The sequence below is a fragment of the Patella vulgata genome, chromosome 1 (genome assembly GCF_932274485.2).
Source record: "Patella vulgata chromosome 1, xgPatVulg1.2, whole genome shotgun sequence".
Taxonomy (NCBI): Eukaryota; Metazoa; Mollusca; class Gastropoda; family Patellidae; genus Patella; species Patella vulgata.
The window spans coordinates 83,314,791-83,337,759 of record NC_065879.2 but is presented as its reverse complement, the minus strand read 5'-3'; the positions used below and the strand labels follow the sequence as shown (position 1 = coordinate 83,337,759).

At 38.0% G+C, this 22,969-nt stretch overlaps 1 protein-coding gene across 1 annotated transcript in view; it reads left to right on the top strand.

The window, feature by feature from the left end:
• The window catches only part of LOC126823785 (uncharacterized), a 30,470-nt gene that overhangs the window by 2,053 nt on the left and 5,448 nt on the right, over nucleotides 1–22,969 (top strand). The window contains exons 2-11 of the mRNA XM_050552771.2: nucleotides 1,507–1,588; nucleotides 2,151–2,267; nucleotides 8,913–9,085; nucleotides 9,187–9,225; nucleotides 10,261–10,398; nucleotides 12,037–12,317; nucleotides 14,271–14,455; nucleotides 15,651–15,797; nucleotides 17,872–17,987; nucleotides 21,160–21,416. Of these exons, the coding sequence (XP_050408728.1) occupies nucleotides 12,041–12,317; nucleotides 14,271–14,455; nucleotides 15,651–15,797; nucleotides 17,872–17,987; nucleotides 21,160–21,416 (982 nt within the window). The 5' untranslated portion in view covers nucleotides 1,507–1,588; nucleotides 2,151–2,267; nucleotides 8,913–9,085; ... (1 more) ...; nucleotides 10,261–10,398; nucleotides 12,037–12,040. The remainder of the gene's footprint in view (nucleotides 1–1,506; nucleotides 1,589–2,150; nucleotides 2,268–8,912; nucleotides 9,086–9,186; nucleotides 9,226–10,260; nucleotides 10,399–12,036; nucleotides 12,318–14,270; nucleotides 14,456–15,650; nucleotides 15,798–17,871; nucleotides 17,988–21,159; nucleotides 21,417–22,969) is intronic.

Sequence of the window (22,969 nt, the reverse complement as noted above, 5' to 3'; positions counted from 1 at the left end):
GGGTGTAACGGTGATATAATAGAACTTTTTTTTAAATCGGATAAAAATTATGACTTCTATAGGGTCCACAAGCTAAAAACGTGATTTTTCGTACAATCAGGGGCCATAATTCAGGAAGTTACTGTCCGATATGCGCGAATATCGAAAGGAACTGAGATCTTTGGGTTATAAACTTACATTTCAAGTTTCAACAAAATCGGATCAAAATTGTGACCTCTATAGGGTCCACAAGCTAAAAACGTGATTTTTCGTACAAACAGGGGCCATAATCCATGAAGTTTCGATCCGATACATGCCAATATCGAAAGCAGCCGAGATCTTTTGGGGATAAACCTATATTTCAAGTTTCGGCGAAATAAGATAAGAATTGTGACCTGTAGAGAGTCCACAAACAATTGTGGACGGACGGACGGACGTCCGGACGGACAGGGGCGACGGCATAATACGTCCACATGAAAATGTGGGCGTATAAAACATAGTCTCGATTATTCATTTCTTGATTAAATCGTGAATGAAAGTTGAGCAGAAAATCGGATCCTAATCCAATAAATATCACAGACTAGCGATGGCACCGAGAATTTATTATGGTCTGGATAAGTTAATTAATGTCTAATTAATAATGTAGATAACATTTCAGGCCTAAAGAAAGACCTGCAATAGGCAGGTTTAGCTCTTGCATAATGTATGTTTAAACTTTTTGTAGAACTGGTTAATACATTTGAAATATAATTTTAACACATAGATCTTTATAACGGTTGATTGTTAGCAAAGACTGGAAAAATCCGCAAATGATGCAAGAAAAAAGAAACAATTACTCCCCGATATAGTCCTTTACTTATGCAGATATTAAACTTAAAACACGCCCTGCTTGCCTTTACCCTGTGTATTTATAATAATATACTTAACGGATTTAAAACACGGCAATATTAAACAGGTATTATGCAAGAGCTAAATCTGCCAAATGCAGATTTTTCTTTAGGCATAAAATTATTAATTGCGCATAAATTAACTTACCAAGACTATAATCAATTCTCGACGCTTGCGATAGTTAGTGGATTTAAATACTTTTTGTGGTAATAGCAGTTACCATCAAAATGGATAATTGAGACTTTGTTTATTATCGTAACAACGAGGCTATCCTATTATATATTGCCGATTCCTTGGCTCAGAGTGAAGTAATTCGACTGAAATTGTCAAAATATTCCATGTTTTGACTATCTAATCTTACCTAATGCCACTCTAATCATCCCTGACAACCGTGTTCTGTCAGTGAAAATTCCAATTGTATTACCCAATCATCGACTAATTCTTATGGCACTGTCACACTATCCTAGCCTTATTCACAAATAGGGTTCAGATTACCCACGCGGGATTTTATTACCCAATCATCGACTAATTCTTAAGGCACTGTCACACTATCCTACCCTTATTCACAAATAGGGTTCAGATGACCCTAATTAACCTCGAGGGATTTGTTAATGAATTACCTTTACATTTGAATTAAAGGATACCTGGATTCCAGTAACGAACTAGAAAATGTTGTTAATGATAGCCATAATATTGTCACTCAGTCAAGTATCTGCTCTAGGTAAGCCTGGTTTTTTTATTTGTTAAATATGTCAACATTTTATTGTCCTTTCTCGCAGGGGTGATTGTAGAGTTATATCGCCTCTTGAAAATGATGAAATCTTGTAAAATCGATGGAAAACAGGGTTTTCAAATTGATGATCTATTGTAAACATGATGTAAATAGTTCTCAATGAATAATGTACTGTATTTTGTTTGTATTACAATTTTAATGTATAGCTGTAATGTATAAATGCATGGCCGTCGTATGTGCAATGCAGGGTTGTCGTGTGTAATGCAGGGTTGTCGTGTATATTGCAGGGTTGTTGTTTGTATTGCATGGCTATCGTGTATAATGCATGGCTGTCGTGTATAATGCAGGGTTGTCGTGTATAATGCATGGCTGTCGTGTTTAATGAATGACTGACATTGACATGTAAAAGTCACATAAGTAAGTCAGGACTAGGATATGGACCTCTAACATTGGTATGCCATATCAATATGCAATTATAACATTATAAGATATTATCATATATATGGTTTACTGGTGATATATAATATGTAATTATAAGATTTTATTGTAGATATTTGTCTAGAAAAGAATTTGTATGATGACCAATTTACTGGTTATAGACATAGGTACACCATACCAGTGACACCTGCTGGGGAAACATACAAACTAATAGTACCATGTGAACCAGGTGAGTGACCTGTATATCTGATGTGTGGTCTGGATATATTTTATGGGTTATTTTATGGACACATCAACACAGTTTAATCGTATGGACACATCAACACAGTTTAATCGTATGGACACATCAACACAATAATCACATAGAAACATCAACACAATAATCGTATGGATCCATAAATACAATTTATTTTGAGTAAATATTCGATAGAAACTGTAAAAACGATGTTTTATAATCGTTTATGCATATAAGATTTTCTACACCGGAACTCGGGTCTATCAATGTTATCAACTCGATTTTTTACGACCATCGTGTTTTGCTAAACAATTCTGGCCCATGATGTTCTTTAAATTTAAAATATGTGTCTTTAATTTAAAAGTTCTCAGCTGTAATGAGCAGTTCTCGGATCGCCCTGTACAACTAATTTTTTCCCCGACTGCATCAAAAATAATGATTTCGTCAGCAATTGTTTTGATGCACGGTCATCTATTAGACAATAATAGCTTCAGTTGACCACCGGTCCAATAAAATGTCCCAAAAGGCCTCTATACCGGAGGTTAAGACAATACAAAAAATGATTGTTCAGGCTGGAGTGTTGTGGTTGGTATCAAATCTTTCGTGAAGGATGCATTCATAAATTGTAAGCAATCTGGAGATATTTAGATAAGAAATGGTTTGGGCTAGGCCAAAGGACGACTATCAAAAGAGACAAATATTTGGTTGCTCACCAATGCGTTTTTAATAAGCAAGCCACTTCGCATATTCATGGAAAGATTTCTGTATCTGTTGAAAGTAGTGCCAAGCGTATTTTCCTCAAATAATCAGCTTGATACTGGACAAGTGTTCATCTCATCAGAAGATGGGTTTATCTCTGGTAAAACTCCGCCCCTAGTGACTACTGATTGGTAGGATTTGTTAGAATAAATTGCTGCCGATTTAAATATGGCCGGCGACATTTACCAGATATAAACAAAGGGTATAGTTATCTCTGGGATCGGGATTGGGGTATATCCAATGCCCTGCAGTTGACTATGAGAGCAATTTTGACCTACACGTCGTCGTCGAGCACGTCCACGAGTACACAGGTGGACCTGGGTTTTTTCGGTTTGAGACGCGGTTGCATTCTAGTCATTGCCACCGCCTGACGATACCAATGGAGTTGTTGAAATAGTTATTGTTAGACTGATGGCCATCTTATATAATAATACAGTTTGTTAGCGATTTTTGATTTAATGATATATACTGATTAAAATATACACCAAATACCTTTTTTGTCTTATATTAACTTCGTCATGAACCTTAAATCTAAGTTTCCCCCCTGGGGTGTAGGGGGTGATAAGAATATACCCTTCGTATTTCCTGCGTGTCGTAAGAGGCGACTAAAAGGATCCCTGTAATGGGGCAACGTGTTTACCGTGCGTTGCGACCCGTGTCGGTGGAGAGTGGAATCCTGGTAATTGAGTGGGGATTTGACTTGCGAGCGCTTTCTCTGCAACACATTACTTTAGCCCATGGTTCACCTAGACGGGAGGTCAGAGTGGCCCACTCTGATCAATCGGCTTTGGTCGTTTTTAGCTCTGTAGAATGTACATTTTTCAACTTCAATGCTCTGTTGTTTTTTATACTCAGCAAGTTTACCTTTGTGTCCTGAATACATTCTACAGAGCGGCGGCTTGGGTCAATCAGGTTAGTTAAGTATTTTTACTTTCTGGCTTGAGTATACCCCTCGTCGAGCCCTGAGGCCACGCGCCGGATATCCGCGCTAGTCCTCCCCTTAGTAGGCAGGGCAGTAACCTGGGGGACGACGAGGGGTGAATTATTAAAAAAAATAATTCATGGATTCCCCAATCCCCCACCCCAATTATCAAAAATAATAAATATAAACAGAAACGTTCGAGTTCAGAGGACGTTTCAAATATATTTAATAATAGTAAAATGTCAAAGTCTTGGACGAGGTTCCTCCTAATTGAGAGTCCCTCGAAAGACCTATCAAAAGTGTCACCATTTCTAATAACCAAGGGCATAGCTGGTTTGGCCGGCGAGCCCAAGGCTATCAAAAAACTTAAGAATGGAACACTCTTAATAGAATGTGCCAAAGAACAGCATGCTATCATGCTTCTTAAATCATCATCTTTGGCAGACATTCCTATTAAGGTGTCTCCACATAGGTAGAGGTGTAATACGTTGCCGGGACCTTGAAAGCAGCAGTGGGGAAGAAATGGTAGAATACCTTTCTTCTCAGGGTGTACAACACGTTAAAAGAATTAGTGTTCGTCGAGGAGATAAGGTGATTCCAACTAGCACCTACATCCTCACTTTCAATCGTACCGACATACCAAAGACTCTCAAGGCAGGTTATTTTAACATACCTGTGGATTCTTATATATCCAATCCTCTTCGTTGCTACAAGTGCCAAAAGTTTGGACACAGCAAGACCGTCTGCAGGGGTAAAGACACCTGCGCTCGTTGTGGTCATGGTGACCACGAGAGCGCTACCTGTCAGGCTTAGTTTTGTTGTGTGAATTGTAAGGGAAAGCACTTTGCTTATTCCCGTGAATGTCCAATATGGCAAAAAGAGAAAAGAATCCAACAGGTCATGTCTGAAAGAAAAATATCTTATTTCGATGCAAGAAAGCAGGTAGATTTAACTGCACTGTTTCTCATTGCACCACAAGGGAAAACATTTTCAAGTGCAGTTAAAGTTTCCACCAAATCTATTTCTATTCAGACAGATTTAACCTGGCCTAATAAGCAGGATAAACCGAAGACTTTGACGTCATCGGATCAAAATAAAGGGGTTTCGAGCTCGGTTCAAACATCTGAGAGCTCGATTCAAACCACTTCTCCCTTGCCTTGTGAGGGTTCATCTACTTTGCCCCAAACGGAAACTATTGGGAACATCCCTAATACTTCCCTCGCACCACGCTAAAGCTGCAACTCCTGATCCTACTGGGTCAGGGTCACAGCATAAGGGTATTTCACCCTCACAAGAAGAAATTATTCTCGGCAAGAAAGAAAGGAAATTGCGCGGAAAGGGTTCACAAGACCCTATTACCCATTTCAATAAATTTGGGGTTGATCTGATGGACGGTATTACCGTAGCGGATGTTCATATGATCCCCTCCGGTAAGCCGCCAAAAATAAATTATCCCTGACAATGGTAAATTCCATAATTCAATGGAATTGTCGTGGTTTAAACCCAAATTTTAATGAAGTCCAACTATTAATACAAAAGTACAATCCTTTAGCTATTTGTTTACAGGAAACTTTTTTAAAGAAATTCCGACAATTTGTCCTTTCACTCAGTTGGTAACGGTAGAGCCCATTGTTGTGTTTCTGTTATTCTTAATGGAGATATTCCCCAGAGTCAAGTCACACTTAACTTGCCGTTACAGGCAGTTGCAGTTCGAGTGACTCTACATATTCCAATTACACTCTGTTCTATTTATCTTCCACCAAGTTTACATCTTACTCCCAGAGATCTTGATGACCTTGTTGCACAACTTCCTCTCCCGTTTATTATTACAGGAGATTTCAATGGTCATCATTCCCTGTGGGGTAGTCCAGATAATAACAACAGAGGTAAACAAATAGCTGACTTCATTAACAATAATTTGTGTTTATTAAATGATGACTCGCCTACTTATCTACATCCTGCCACAGCTTCTTTTTCTTCCCTCGATCTCGCCATTTGATCTCCGGTCCTGTTGCAGGATTTTACATGGAGAGTAAATGAAGATCTATGTGGTAGTGACCACTTTCCTATCTTGATTGATAATAATAGTCCCTCTCCGGTCGAAAGACCTCAGAGGTGGAAGTTGCATAAGGCTGATTGGGCCCTATTTGAGTCATTGTGTCTCTTCTCCTATGATACAAAGGAGTTAGATGATGCAGATGAGCCCATGACCTTATTCACTTCAATTCTTCAAGATGTAGCTGAGCAGGTGATTCCAAAAACCACGACTGAACCAAAACGTTTCAATAAACCATGGTATAATGACGATTGCAAATCCGCTTTACAAGAGCGTGATCGTATCCTAAGACGATTAAAGAACCATCCTTCCATGGAGAATATTGCGGCATACAAAATGGTCAGAGCGAAGGCTCGTAGAACCATACGTCAAGCAAAAAAAGTCTTCATGGCAAGGTTACGTCTCTAGGATCAATTCCCGTACAACATCAAAATCCGTCTGGGATACGATTCGTAGGATTAAAGGTAAAAGTAGTGCATTATCAGTTAACCATCTCAATGTTGATAATACCGCCTTAACAACATTTCCTGATATTGCTAATTCTCTGGCCAGAACATTTTCATACAATTCATCATCCAATTTCTCCTCTGATGCCTTTCGGGGCATTAAAAATCAGCAGGAGAAAAGGCGTCTTAATTTCAAGTTCGGTAATGATGAATGTTACAATGATCATTTTTCTGTTGCAGAGCTCCGTGACAAACTTAAGCGAGCTCGCGATACTGCAACTGGTCCAGATGAAATACACTACCAAATTCTAAAACATTTACCTTTACCAACACTCTTAATACTATTGGATCTTTTTAACCGGATTTGGGTTGATGGGAATTTCCCTCCTTCGTGGCATGAAGCCAAAATAATTCCCATCCCTAAACCGGGTAAAGATCATACGAATCCGACCAACTATCGTCCGATCGCTTTGACCAGCTGTATTTGCAAAACCATGGAGAGATTGATCAATCGAAGACTTGTTTGGTACCTTGGGTCCAACAACCTTATTACTGACCTCCAATGTGGATTTCGGTCCCAAAGGAGCACTCTTGATCATCTCGTTCGATTTGAAACGATCATCAGGGACGCTTTCATCCAGAAGCAACATTTAGTTGCAATATTTTTTGATCTGGAGAAAGCATATGATACTACATGGAAACATGGTATCATGCGCGACCTCCATAACCTCGGCCTACGAGGTCGCTTACCTATCTTCATTAAAACATTAACTGGAAGATAGGTCATTTAAGGTAAGACTGGGGTCAATATTCTCTGACCCATTTCCTATGGGGGTTCCCCAGGGAAGTATTTTATCACCAACTCTTTTTGCAATAAAAATCAATTCCATCCCAGTATGCATTAAACCAAGTACAAACGGCGCTCTTTATGTTGATGACTTTCAGATGTGCTATGGTTCTACAGACATGCGGATAATCGAACGTAAGTTGCAGCTTTGTTTGAATTCACTTCAACAATGGGCAACTGAAAATGGATTCCGTTTTTCGAAATCCAAGACTGTCTGCATGCATTTCTGTCAGAAACGAGGTTTGCATCCTGATCCAGAACTTTTTGTGGATGGCAACCGCCTTCCAGTTGTGGATGAAACCAAATTTCTGGGGCTGATATTTGATAAGAAATTGTCATTTATCCCCCACATTTAAAACCTAAAAAAGAAATGTCTGAAAGCCCTCAACATTTTGAGAGTCTTATCAAATACTGACTGGGGAGCAGACCATAAGGTCTTGCTCAGATTATATCGAGCATTAATAAGATCAAAACTCAAAATGGGTGTATTGTGTATGGGTCTGCCCGCGAGTCTTATCTCAAAGAGCTCGACACCATACACAACCAGGGACTTAGAATCAGTTTAGGAGCATTTCGTACATCTCCAGTGGACAGTTTATACGTCGAGGCGCATGAGCCCTCACTGCACAACAGACGTGATAAACTGGCCCTGCAGTATGCTACGAAAATAGCATCACAGATGAGCTCCAGGCCATTCTTCAGGCCTTGGAGTTCATACAATCCTCTTCATCTTTAAAGCATAATTATCACCTTTACTGATTCTCTGTCCTCGCTTCAAGCAATTAACAATAAACAGCTTGAACACCCATTAGTAGCAGATGTTTATCGACGTTGTCTTTTGCTGGCTCCCCAGTCACGTTGATATAAGGGGGAATGATCAAGCAGATTTTGCTGCCAAAGCTGCTTTAGATCTTCCCCAATCACCCTTTTTAATACCATATAAAGATTTTAAATCATGTATAAATTATTTTATTTATGACCGCTGGCAACGGTCTTGGGATCTTGCAGACACAAATAAACTTCATCACATTAAGCCTCTCCTAGGAGATTGGCCCAACTCCTATAGAACCAACAGGAGGGATGGAGTTGTTTTGTGTCGCTCTCGCATTGGTCACACGTTTTTAACTCATATTTTCATTTTGAAGCGAGAGTCTCAACCGGAATGTTTTCACTGTCATGTTCTTTTGACAGTGAGACACATCTTGATTGAGTTCAAACTTCTCAAGTGCATTAGATATAAATACTACCGTTGCCAGAAAGTACGTCAGCTATTTGCTCAACCGGAGTTATATGATGAAGTGCTAACATTTTTAAAAGAGAAAAACTTTTATTCTCAATTGTATATATTTAATCATGTATATCTTTTAAAATATTTATATATGTAAAAGATTTGTTATATTTATTCTTGATTAATATATTTTCTGTGATATTTGTTTTTATTTACATATATAAATTCATTGATGTGATATCGTTTTAATTTGTCTCGTTAGATTCACCATATGTTTGGCGCAATATAGCCCGGTTGGGGCTGACGTGCCATAAAACCATATTTCATTTCATTTCATTTAAATCTAAGTTTAACCCTTAAAGTATACCTTGTATGTTCCAGATACGTCATCTTTAGCTTCAGCTGTCGGTGAGATAACGTGTATGAATAGGAGCATGAGCAGTTGGAGACATCCTTATTCAGCGGTTTGGGGAGACTTTCAAGTGAAAATAAAGTGTCATTCAGTTAGCAATGACCTGACTGTACTAACCTTTGAACTCTATACCATAGTTAAGGTAGGCAAATTAAGAAATATTATTGACTTTCAGTGTATTAGCCATAGTGACTTTTTGTCAATTACATGATTAGATCCTTACAAGCCATAATTCTTTCGTAGGACAGGACAGTTATTAATTAAGACAAGAGATTATACAAGGTATGTCCATTTACTCTTCATTTCGATTAGTAGAAGTTGTTAAATATTTATTAAAACATGTGAACGACCTTGGCCCCTTCACCATCACCAGTAGAAGTTGCGCAAAATATTCAGATCTGCAGGTAGTTGTTGGTGAATGAGAACTATAATAACCCCCCTGGTATTCACAGATGTAAATTTTTCTTTTTGTTAGTGTGGCGTGTCCTGTAAATATAACGGTCTGTCAGTGTGTCAAGTCGCGTGGTTTCGATTCCCCTCTTGTCCATGGCAAGGAATGGGGTCACCTGTTCAACTGCGTAGATTGTCTCTGGCTTCCTCCTTTAGGAGGTCTTTAGCAGTTAGAGGAAACCGGGGGACCCTTAGAACACCGACGAGGTTGGACAGGTGACCCTACTCCTTGTCACGACTCACGCGGGGAATCAAACCCGCGCCACATGACTCAGTGACAGACCTTGTGGTTTAGATTAACTTAAATATATGTGTACTTGGTTGATTACAGTGTAAGTATTACTATAGCTCAGTTAAAATTAAATTTGTGTACCTGTTCCATTGCAATGTAAATATGTATCAACTGTTTTTATAGTTTAATTAAATGTGTGAACTGTTGCAAATGCAGGATTATTAATTGCGTATAGTATAGCTGCAGAGAACAGTTCCGGTACTTTTCAAATCAGGGGTTAGAGCTCACATGTGCCAACTGTACGTTCATGAGTATGAAGCAACATGTAACAATGTTTCGCCCCAAAACGTGTATATGAGATATTGATCTACACGATTGATAGTAGCATACTAGTAAATATAACAATTTTATATTCAAGCTACTATGTTAGAGGTCCAGTTAGTGATAGTGTTCTTTTAGTTCATCTGGGGTTTTATCTCTCCTAGTTCAATGGCTGTATAGGATAGTTTCATCTCACACCACGATGGTAAAGCCCAGCTGTTTTCCTCACTGGCCTAGTGACGATAGTTCAGGGGTTATTTTTTTCTGACCAGTTATACCAAATGTTCATTCATTGTATTATTATTTTTGAATAGGATATCACCCGTGACAACGCCAAGAATTACTTGGGGAGAATGAAAACATTGACTTCGGACATTTCAACTATTACCGATGTTTTATATACGACATATATCTTAGATAAGATTGTGAATTCGACCGACATTTCCTATCAAGTGAGTATATATCTTAGATTAGATCCTGTAATGGAATGATATTTCTTAAAGATTAATTATTTATCGTAGATCAGGTGGTGAAACGTAATGAATGTCCTATCGTGTCGTATTGATCGTACACCAGATCGTGAAATGTAATGACATATATAAAGTTTTAACTTGAAATATGTTTTATATAATATTTAAATGGCATTTAGCAACATATGCTTATGGGATACAGCTATTAATGTATTTAAGGCGACGTTTCGGAGAGTATTCCCTCAACGTTATACAGCGGAAACATCGCCTTGAATACATTAGTAGCTGGGGTTTTTTTTATCAAGTTTATGTTTTTATGTCTCATATGGTAAGGGCAGGAGGACCGCACAACACACAAAACCGACAAGACACCCCAGTGGACAAGATACACACTACACAGACATTGCAAGCTATAAACAACAAATATCAAATCATGTGAATGATTCAGGGTATCTTACATCATATCATGAGACATTCATAATATTGGAATAGGTTAATAATTTAAGAGGAGCTGTGGCACGCTTTTAGTAATTAACTTTTTTCGTCATTAAACCATTACACTAAAAAATATCAGAGACCAAAATAGAATATTGTGTGGAATGTAGTATCACACAGAGAGATAAAGGGATCTGATAAGGTAGTATTCAAAAATGTTTTTTTGCTTTTTTTCCTAAGTCAAATACAAATAAACACCACATAATGAAATATACTTTACCGACATGCTTACAAGATGATATTAAAGCTATTAAAGTTCCAGTAAGCCCAACGACTAAATATAACCACACACAATAGCGATGAAAGGAATGCAGGCCCTACGACTAAATTATGCAATACTAGGAATGGAATGCACGTCCTGCTATTTAATATATGGTATAATCAAATTTCCATTATTATAACATCAACTTTTAGCTCTAGTACAGGGGCTTGCTTGTCACGATGGTCTAACGCGTCGAGTGGCATGGTTTCGACCCCACAAATATATGTAACAAGCAGTTGGTTAACCCGGTTTACCCACACTGCTACAGACCCATACGTGCAAGTCAAAAATTGAAGTAAAATTGAACCATATTATGTTAGTCACGAAATAGTATCTCTAGTATTATAATACCAATATCTATCTAGTATTATAATACCCATATTTATCTAGTATTATAATACCAATATCTATCTAGTATTATAATATCAATATCTATCTAGTATCATAATACCAATATCTCCCTAGTATCATAATACCAATATATATCTAGTATCATAATACCAATATCTATCTAGTATTATAATACCAATATTTATCTAGTATTATAATATTATAATACCAATATTTATCTAGTATTATAATACCAATATATATCTAGTTTTGTATTATAATACCAATATTTATCTAGTATTATAATATTATAATACCAATATTTATCTAGTATTATAATACCAATCTAGGTTTGTATTATAATACCAATATCTATCTAGTATCATAATACCAATATCTACCTGGTATCATAATACCAATATCTATCTAGTATTGTAATACCAATATTTATATATATTATTGTAACAACAACATAACAACATCAAACTAATCATTTACGTAATACCAATGTGTTACATTGTTTTATTACTCAGCTTGATGGCTATTGTAGAGCAGCTCGAACTAAAAATACCAACGTATGATGAAGATGATGTCGGAAGCAGCCATGCACAATTCGTTACTGAAACAATGGTAGTGGATGTGTGGGATATACGATATACTGACACGGAACCTGTGATTGGTCTAAGGGTGGACGGGGAACTTAATCAACCAATGGAAGTAAACAACATTGTTCCTATACACGATAAAAACCATCTGTATACTGAAAATACAGTAGTTGGCATCAGCTTAAATAACGTACGAAAACTGTTTAACGGTAGGCTTCATATTATATGTTTTTATATATATATATATATTAAAGAAAAAAGAAATTCTGGAGAAATCACAGACCTTACACAGTAGGCGGTAGGTTTTAAGACTGGATGATTTGTCAGCGTAATGAGGCCTATTTGTTGCTGAAGACTTGGGTCTCCATTTGAAACACTATATTGTAATAAGCATAACACAGATTTTAGGATAACACCATGATTTTGTAATAAGTGTAATAAAGATTTCAGGATGGATCATAATCTTGTAATAAATTTACCATAAGCATAACAAGTACCAGGTACATTATCATTTCCGGGGGATCACGTGGCTAAGTGGGTAAGACGCTGGCTCGCTAGCCTGGAGGTCGGGCGTTCGATCCCTGCATTGGCCGAGAAAGTTCATCCAGATTTTCCGGCGTGGTTTCCCCTTGTCAGTGATGCAGGACGGAGGGCCTGACAAGGACAGCTGTCTAGTCATTCGGATGGGACGAAAAACCGAGGTCCCGTGTACACATTGGCGTGCACGTAAAAGATCCCTTGGCAGTTGGAATTCGATATAAGAGTAGGCCGTAGCGCCGCTGCCCGGCAAAATTTCCCTCATAGCACACTGTATGGCGTATGCCCGTCTTTATCAGCCCAGGTTAGGAGCAGAACAGTAGGACGTTAAACCCCATTTCATTTCATTTCACATTATCATTTCCGACCTATAAGGCCTTCTTAATATTCTTGTTCGTTTCTATTTTATCCTCTTCGAGAAAATGGTAATCAATGGCAGGGTTAGAACCTCCGACAGAATAGGCGTATTCTTCATAGAACACTTGGTAGCACCATCCGTTTTTAATACATTATCTTTTGGTGATAGAACTGTTGGTACTGCTATAATCTTATGGTGATATAACTACTGTTACCACTATTATCATGTGGTGATATAAGTGCTGGCACCTCTATTATCTGATGGTAATAGACCTACTGGTACCACTATTATCTTATGGCGATAGAAATACTGGTACTACTATTAGCTTTGGTGATAGAACTGATGGCATCACTCTTATCTTATGGTGATGATACCGCTATAATCTTATGGTGATAAAACTGATGGTACTATTATAACCTTATGGTGATAGAACTGCTGGTACCATTATAACCTTATGGTGATAGACATACTGGTACCACTGGTATCTTATGTGATAGAACTACTGGTACCACCAGTATCTTATTGTGATAGAACGGCTGGTACTACTATTATTTTATGATGATAAAACTACTGTTACCACTCCTATCTTATGGTGATAGAACTGATGATACCACCAGTATCTTATGGTGATAGAACGACTGGTACCACTAGTATCTAATGGTGATAGAACGGCTGGTACTACTATTATCTTATGGTGATGGAACAGCTGGTACTACTATTACTTAAGGTGATAGAACTGATGGCATCACTGTTATCTTATGGTGACTGAACAGCTGGCACCACTATTATCTTTTGATGACAGAACTGTTGGCACCTATATGGTTTGATGGTAATAGACCTACTGGTACCACTATTATCTTATGGTGATAGTTTATAGAACTACTGGTACTACTATTATCTTATAATGATAGAACCGCTGGTACCACTATTATCTTATGGTGATAGAAGTGATGGCATAACTCTTATTTTATGGTGATAGAGCTACTGGTACCTCTATTCTCTTATGGTGATAGATGATATAACTACTGGTACTACTATATCTTATAATGATAGAACCGCTGGTACCACTATTATCTTATGGTGATAGAAGTGATGGCATCACTCTTATCTAATGGTGATAGAACTGATGAAATCACTATTATCTTATGGTGATGGAACTGCTGGGACCACTATCACATGTGTTGATGATTCACGTCTTATTGCACCTTAGTATTTTTCCATTATCATCTAATTTCTGTTAATTTCTCACCTTCTGTTTTTAAAACAGGTAACAGTACAACAAAAATCCGACTAGCTGTTCACGTATTTAACAACTCCAGTTTATTTACGACTAATATGAATAACGACGATGTGATCAACAGTTATATAATTGGAATGACACTTGCTGTTGATAACAAGCCGATCAGATATTTAGAGCATGAGCACGTCACGATGGTCTTCCGTCCTAATCAGGTAGGGCATCAGTCTTTATTATAATTAATATCGGGCTATGGGATTACATCATTCTGTCCGACCAGCGGAGTTTCTGCCGACTCGTCATCGAATTCAAACTGTCACGTGTCCTGTTATGTGAACGCCAACAACTACACGGATGTAACCCATTCAAAGGCCCAGATCTATTTCCTATGTCAGTGGTTAAACCTTTGCAGAAATAAAGTTTTGCATTGTTGCCGATGGGTTTAGTATTTCTTTATCCCAACCCTGTCCCCTAGAGATATTCAATAGTGCATGGTTCAAGATAAAGGCCTGAAGCATGTCTCCCAGAACACGTTAGTTGGTAACAATACCCACAGATGCACTCTGTTGTACCGCACAAATATATTGTCAATAGCCCGTAACCCTGATATCATGTGGTTGAGGATAAGAAACCATAACACCAATGCCGTGGCTGAGGCTAATAATCCATGCCTCTGATACCTTCTGTTCGAGAGGGGTGGATGGCCGAATGCTAAGTGTGCGCGCATTGTATCATACGGCCTGTCATTGAGTCAACTGGCGTGGTTTCGATTCCCCGTTTGTACGTGGCAAGGAGTAGGGTCGCCTGTCCAGCCGTGTGGTCCAGCTAATAACCCATGCCTCTGATATCGTATGTTTAAGGATAATAAGCCCCACCTGCGATACCGTTTGGTTAAGAATAATAACTCATATCCCTGATACCGCTTTGGTGAGGAAAATATCCCATGCCTCTGTTACCGTGTGGTTGAGGATAATAAGCCATACCTCTAATACCACATGGTCGAGGATATTACAAATCCATTTGAATTACATTATTACCGTGTGGTTGGGGATTATAACCCATACCCCTAATACCGCATGGTCGAGGATGCTACAAATCGTTTTGAATTAGGGATTTTCCGATGTGGTTCCCCTTGTCAGTGGTGTATGATGGAGGGCCTGACAAGGACGGCTGTCTAGTCGTTCGGATGGGACGAAAAATCGAGGTCCCGTGTACATATTGGCGTGCACGTAAAATATACCTTGTCAGTTGGAATTCGGTATAAGAGTAGTCCGCTACCCAGGCAAAATGTCCCTCATAGCACACTGTATGGCGTGTGTCCGTCTTCATTAGCCCTGTCGGAGCAGAACAGTAGGACGTCAAACCTCATTTCATTTCATTTCTTTTTGAATTACATTGTTATATTTACAGATATTACAGGAACATGTTAGAGAGAAGTACACAAAGTATGGACATTGGCATGACTCCTACTGGTTCGAACATTCCCTTTCATCTAGTACAACGGATGGTAAAGATACCTGTACGACCGGAAATTTGGGCACTTTTGTACTTATACTAGTAAGCCATCATAATTTATTAATAAAACATACCGATAAAATAATCAGGCTTGGACGGTTTTCAGACTGGAGTGGATCTAAATTGATTTCACTGAGGTCCAGCAACATATATTGTTTTCATTTACATCGTTTCGTTTTAACACACGGTTTCTACAGTTCCGAATTTATACGTTAGTAGAATAGTTGCACAGGGTTTCTAGAGTGCAAAATGAAACTGTAAGTTGAATAGCTATACAGGGTCCTCTAGAATGCCGAATAAAAGCGTTAGTTCAATAGCTACACAGGGTCCTCTAGAGTGCGGAATGAAACCGTAAATAGAATAACTACACTAGGTAGGTTTGTGTATTTGATATTGCTAATCAAACAAAACATTTCAAAACGATTTCTCACAATATGTCTTGAAGTAGCTTCTGCCAAATGTTGCCAAGACCACTGATCTAGAGATATATACTACACTAAACATGCCCATGTTATAGAATGACACATGATTAACCATCTCGACAGTATCGTTTATAAATCGGGGTTGATTGAAAAGGATCGCACAGGTGGAATTTCCAAAGCTTGATTTCCGTTCAAAAAAGTATTTTCATTGTGGAGAATCAACAACATTTAACTGCCGACAAACTCCGTGCGTAAAGACCAGATTACATTTTGGGTCAGAGACATTGAACGCAATGAACGAAATGGAAATGAGTTAAAAGTATTTCCATTGTGGGGAATTTTTCCGAACTGGTTTCCCCTTGTCAGTGGTGCCTGACAAGGACAGTTGTCTAGTCGTTCGGATGTGACGAAAAACCGAGGCCCCGTGTACACATTGGCGTGCACGTTGGAATTCGATATAAGAGTAGGCCGTAGTGCCGCTGCCTGGGCAAAATTCCCTTCATAGCACACTGTATAGCGTATGCCCATCTTCATTATCCTAGTCAGGGCAGAATAGTAGGGCGTTAAACCCCATTTCATATATTGTGGGGAATCAGCAACGTGGTGATGAGTTAAAATAACTTGCACTGCGTTCGTCAGAGAACTCTGCATTGAAGTCCTATGTGCTACCAATGGAACTCTTCTCTTTTGAAATTCCTATGTTCTACAGGGTACTGACCTGATTACTGACGAAGAACATGTTCATTCATGAAATTATACAAACATACACAATGTTGCGTTTAATTATAAAATTATACATTATTGTGTTTGATTATACGCTTCCACAATTCCTCCCAGTGCTAAAGACCCATACGCGAAAAGCGAATTATTGAAATAAAATAGACCCATATGTTAGTCCCGAAAGGAGTTTGTGTCGTCAGGACGTTAAACCCCATTTCTCCTCTCGCTCTTTGTTTTTAGGCTAATAGTAAGTGTAGGAGAACCACCGGGAGACAAATGAAATGAAATGAGGTTTAACGTCCGACTGTTCTGCTGCAAATGGGCTAATTAAGACGAACATATACCATACATTGTGCTATGGGGGAAATTTTGCCTGGGTAGCGGCACTATGGTCTGCTCTTATATCGATTTCCAACTGTCAAGGGATCTTTTACATGATGCCAATGTATACACGGGACCTCGGTTTTGTGTCCATCCGAAGGAATAGACAGCTGTCCTTGTCAGGCCCTCCGTTCTGCAACACTGACAAGGGGAAACCACGTCGGAAAACCCCAATGGTCCAACATCACGTATGCATATCTCCCGTCAAAAGTTAAAACCTAGTAACTCACTTTTTTTTTTATCAAAAATGAGTTAGGACCAAATTTGTATTTACTAGAATATGGGCTTCCGGTTGTTGTACTAGATATTTCAGTCTTTCGATTTTGTAAGCAGTTACACCCATAACACAACCTAACAACTTCCTTCATTTGCCTAGTATGCCACAGAAAAACCTAATAACTCAACAGTCAAATCAATGCATAAGCTGATGTTGAATATTCATTCATTATGTTTTCCTTTGTTTTCTCAAAATAAGAAAAACGTGAGTTACTAGGTGTTGCCTTTTGGCGGGAGACATAGTCCAAGTTTTATGTTTATCCGAATTTTGTGTACGCAGTTCGGCATTTAAATTTGAAATATTGACTTTATTCCAGGACCATGATGGACTTAACTTTGTGAGAAAACTTTTCCTAAGTAAAATGGTCATAATAGGAATGATTTTTTCTCTTAGTTGTTATGCATTTTGCTACTTGGGCTGGATTTTTGTCAGGTATGTAGTGGTCGTTATACATTTCCAATAATGCACTTGTTCGGATAAAATACAAGTGCTAAAGGCGAGGTGGGACTGGGTGGACAAATGGTTAAACGCGCGCGCGTTTGATCATAAGGTCTGTCATTGAGTCAACTGGTGTGGTTTAGACTCTCCGCTAGAACGTGACAAGGAGTAGGAAATGAAATGAAATGAAATGAAATGGGGTTTAACGTCCTACTGGACACGGAGTAGGGTCGAAAGTCCAACCGCGTGGGTTTTCTCTGGGTGCTCTGGTGCTAAGGACCCCTACCCGCAAAGAATTATAGAAATAAAATTGAACCATCTGTTAGTGCCGGAATGGCCTAGTTTGTGTTGAGTGGACGCCAAACCCCATATAGACTATATGTGTTTTAAAACTATATGAAAACATATTTTAAACATTTGACCTAAAATACATGGAAGGGTATTAAATGCTCTGCTAAAATGTCTATTCCATTGATTATATGTAAAAAGTGCAATGTACAAAGTCATGATACCGGTAATGATAAAGTCAAAATACCTCTAAGATCAAAGTTAAATGTTAAACGTCAAATGTAATGTGTCAAATGACAAATGTTTTATTGGAAAAGGCTGTTTTTTGACGTGTCTACATTTTAGTTTCCCTCATAAAATATTATATTTGCGCTCTGCGACATCTCATTTGACCTTCACGCTTTCTTCATAGCATCTTACGCAGAGCACTATGCAAATGTAGATATCACGTGAATTATTAACATATACCACGGACCGTGTATAGATGGACAGGCAACGCCCACGAAGCCTTTAGAAATCTGTGCCGCGGCAAAAGAGAGACCTGACAATCGTGACTAAATTAAATTAGCGCCCCTCGCGCAAATACCTGTATTAAGTTTAAAAGCAAGGAAACAGAAATCATTTCATAATATTTTTATTAATCTTGCTACTCTTTTTTTTTTTGAAACCCATACATCGATAGTCTACTAACTGATGATTGGGGTGTAAATATATCAACACATCGTCTTTGTTTACTTCGGACGCGCCTGTGTGAATCCGAAAAAAAAACGTCGAGTTTTTCTTAAAAACAAATCTACTAAAAACACTCTTTCAATTTTTACTTCTGCACAATTAATCATCATTCCGGACAGTATTATACTTGAACTTTATTTTCATAACTTTAAAATCCTTCATCCATACGGGAATTTGTAGTATTAAGCAAAACCAAAATGCTTACAAAACCTATGAAAATATTGAAATTGATAATTTCACAATTTTCAACTGCTGCATTTGGAAATTTCAAAGTTTCAAACTGGACAAATTCGTCACTACCGGATAGGAATACTTATCAGGTTGAAAAATTAACGTATAACTATAAGAATATCATAAATTCCAAGGAGGAGTTCGAGAAATTAATCAGTATAAAATCCCGCAATGTCAAAAATCACATTGCTTGATTTGTCGTTGACATTGAGATCTCGCCGTGTCTCGCGCGAGCGGCAGAGAATCCAACAAACAGGACTCGTTGCCTATCCATCTGTACACGGTCCATGCATATATGAAGAAGAGATCGAGATCAACCTGGCACACTGTAAGCCAGCATACGATAAGAGGAAATCATCCTGGCACACTAAAAGAAATTTACTTACCTTGAAAAAACGATCAAACGTGGATGGTACTAAACTATATTACCATGATTACGGAAGGGGGGGGGGGTATAAAGTCAAAATACAGGCCATAATACGATATTCCAGATATCAAGTTACATATCAATGAAAATCGCGTACATGTATACGCATTCCTCTCTGTAAGTTCATGTATACTCATTATTTGCTGGGCACAATGATTACACCCTTTTTTGAATGGATTAAAGTTAATAAGCCTGTACTAAAATTGGGGGCGGTGGCGAGGGTTTATAATGTGAAAATACGGGCATTAATACGAAATTCCAGTTATCGTGTTATACATCACTGGAAAGTATGTTTCTTTCAATCATCATATATTTCCTGGCACGTTCATGATTACGGACCTCAGAGAAAGAGAAATCCTTCTTATTTTGTCGAAAGAAATGTGTCGCTGTCCGACAGTAACCTAATTACTAAATATAGACCATCTACTTTCAATTTATGTTGTCAAAGGCTCGGATTAGTCATACCAATCACATGATTTTATTGCAGGCACGGCCATCCAGCTAATTTCTTATAGTTTGCCATGTTGATTGCCTCAATAATGTGTGGTAAATATCTTGTGTGTGTGTGAAATAACTTTATTTAACGCCCGCTTCCACCGACGTGATATCCTACATTTGCATATCAAACTTAGGGCTCTGCGTAAGATACTGTGTAGAAAGCGTGAAGGTCAAATGAGATGCGGCAGAGCGTAAATGTAAAATGTAACGAGGGAAATGTAAAATGTAGATACGTCAAAAATAGCATTTTCCAATAAAACATTTGACATTTTATACATTTCATTTGACTTTTTACATTTAACTTTGCCCTTCGAGGTATTTTGACTTTATCATTACTCGTATTAAGACTTTGTACATTGTACTTTTTAAACGTAATCAATGGAAAAGACATTTTAGCAGAGCATTTAAGATTGGCAGCGATACCCTTCCATAAAAACATGCAGCCATAGCTTTGCATTCATGTATATTACGAATCGTTTATATTTTCAAGTTACATGGAATATCCTTATTTTTGAATAAAAATTGCAAGGATAGGATTCGGAAAAACCTACAGTTGTTGTGATTGGCGTATATTCTTTAAACCGTCACTTTACATTTCATTCTAATCTTTGTTGTTTTGTTTTTTTATTTTTTGTTACTCTTATAAATTTAAGAAAACTTTACATTTCATTCTAATCTTTGTTGTTTTGTTTTTTTATTTTTTGTTACTCTTATAAATTTTAGAAAACTTTACATTTCATTCTAATCTTTGTTGTTTTGTTTTTTATTTTTTGTTACTCTTATAAATTTTAGAAACTTTACATTTCATTCTAATCTTTGTTGTTTTGTTTTGTTTTTTGTTTTTTGTTACTCTTATAAATTTTAGAAAACTTTACATTTCATTCTAATCTTTGTTTTGTTTTTTGTTTTTGTTACTCTTATAAATTTTAGAAAACTTTACATTTCATTCTAATCTTTGTTTTGTTTTTTTGTTACTCTTATAAATTTCAGAAAACTGAGAAGGGACACCTTCTGTGTACATTTTCGCCTGGTACTGGCAGTCTTAATTCCATATTCGTTAAATCTGTGGTGGCTCGGCCAACCCGATTGCCATACTGAGGCTGTGGTACTACTGTATATAGTAACCTATTTTATCAGCTCTGCAATGACCTGCTTGTTGACGGATGGGATTCTTCATCATTCTTTGTTTGTTAAAGTCAGAACGAAAAAAAGTTATGTCGTACTTTCGAAAAGCTCTGATAAATCGTGTAAGTATCTAGAAACTTTAAACACGGGAACCCGCTTTTGCATAACATTTATTAATTATAAAACAACACACTAAAAACTGTTTTATTGAATGACATTTACAGGGTTTAACACGATAACAATTTCTCTTTTTGACAAAGATGGTTGTTAGTATCGAAATGAAATGAAATAGGGTTTAACGTCCTACTGTTTTGCGCCGAACTAGACTAATGAAGACGGGCATACGCCATACAATGTGCTTTATGAGGGAACTACGGCCTATTCTTATACCAAATTCCAACTGTCATGGGATCTTTCACGTGCAAGCCAATGTGTACCGGGGCCTTGACTTTTCGTCCCATCCGAACGACTAGACAGCTGTCCTTGCCAGACCCCCTGTCCTGCATCGGTAGTGACCACTTTCCTATCTTGATTGATAATAATGGTCCCTCTCCGGTCGAAAGACCCCAGAGGTGGAAGTTGCATAATCTTTGTGTCTCTTCTCTTTTGATACAAAGGAGTTAGAAGATGCAGATGAGCCCATGGCCTTATTCACTTCAATTCTTTAAGATGTAGCTGAGCAGGCGATTCCAAAAACCACGACTGCACCAAAACGTTTCAATAAACCATGGTATAACGATGATTGCAAATCCGCTCTTAAAGAGCGTGATCGCATCCTGAGACGATTAAATAACCACCCTTCCATGGAGAATATTGCGGCATACCAGATGGTACGGGCGAAGGCCCGTAGAACCATACGCCAAGCAAAGAAGTCTTCGTGGCAAGGTTACGTCTCTAGGATCAATTCCCGTACCACTTCCAAATCGGTATGGGATAGGATTCGTAGGATTAAAGGTAAAAGTAGTGCATTATCAGTTAACCATCTCAATGTTGATAATACCACCTTAACAACATTTCCTGATATTGCCAATTCTCTGACCAGTACATTTTCGTTCAATTCATCATCCAATTTCTCCTCTGATGCCTTTCGGGGCATTAAGAATCAATAGGAGAAAAGGCAACTTAATTTCAAGTCCCGTAATGATGAATGCTATAATGATCATTTTTCCATTGCAGAGCTCCGTGATTCGTTAAAGCGAGCTCGGGACACTGCAACTGGTCCAGATGAGATACACTATCAAATTTTAAAACATCTACCTTTTCCAACACTTCTTATTTTACTGGATCTTTTTAACCGGATTTGGGTTGATGGGAATTTCCCTCCTTCGTGGCATGAAGCCACAATAATTCCTATCCCTAAACCGGGTAAAGATCATACGAATCCTACCAACTATCGTCCGATCGCTTTAACTAGCTGTATTTGCAAAACCATGGAGAGATTGATCAATCGAAGGCTTGTTTGGTACCTTGAGTCCAACAACCTTATTACTGACCTCCAATGTGGATTTCGGTCCCAAAGGAGCACTCTTGATCATCTCGTTCGATTTGAAACGTTCGTCAGGGACGCTTTCATCCAGAAGCAACATTTAGTTGCAATATTTTTTGATCTGGAGAAAGCATATGATACTACATGGAAACATGGTATCATGCGCGACCGCCATAACCTCGGCCTACG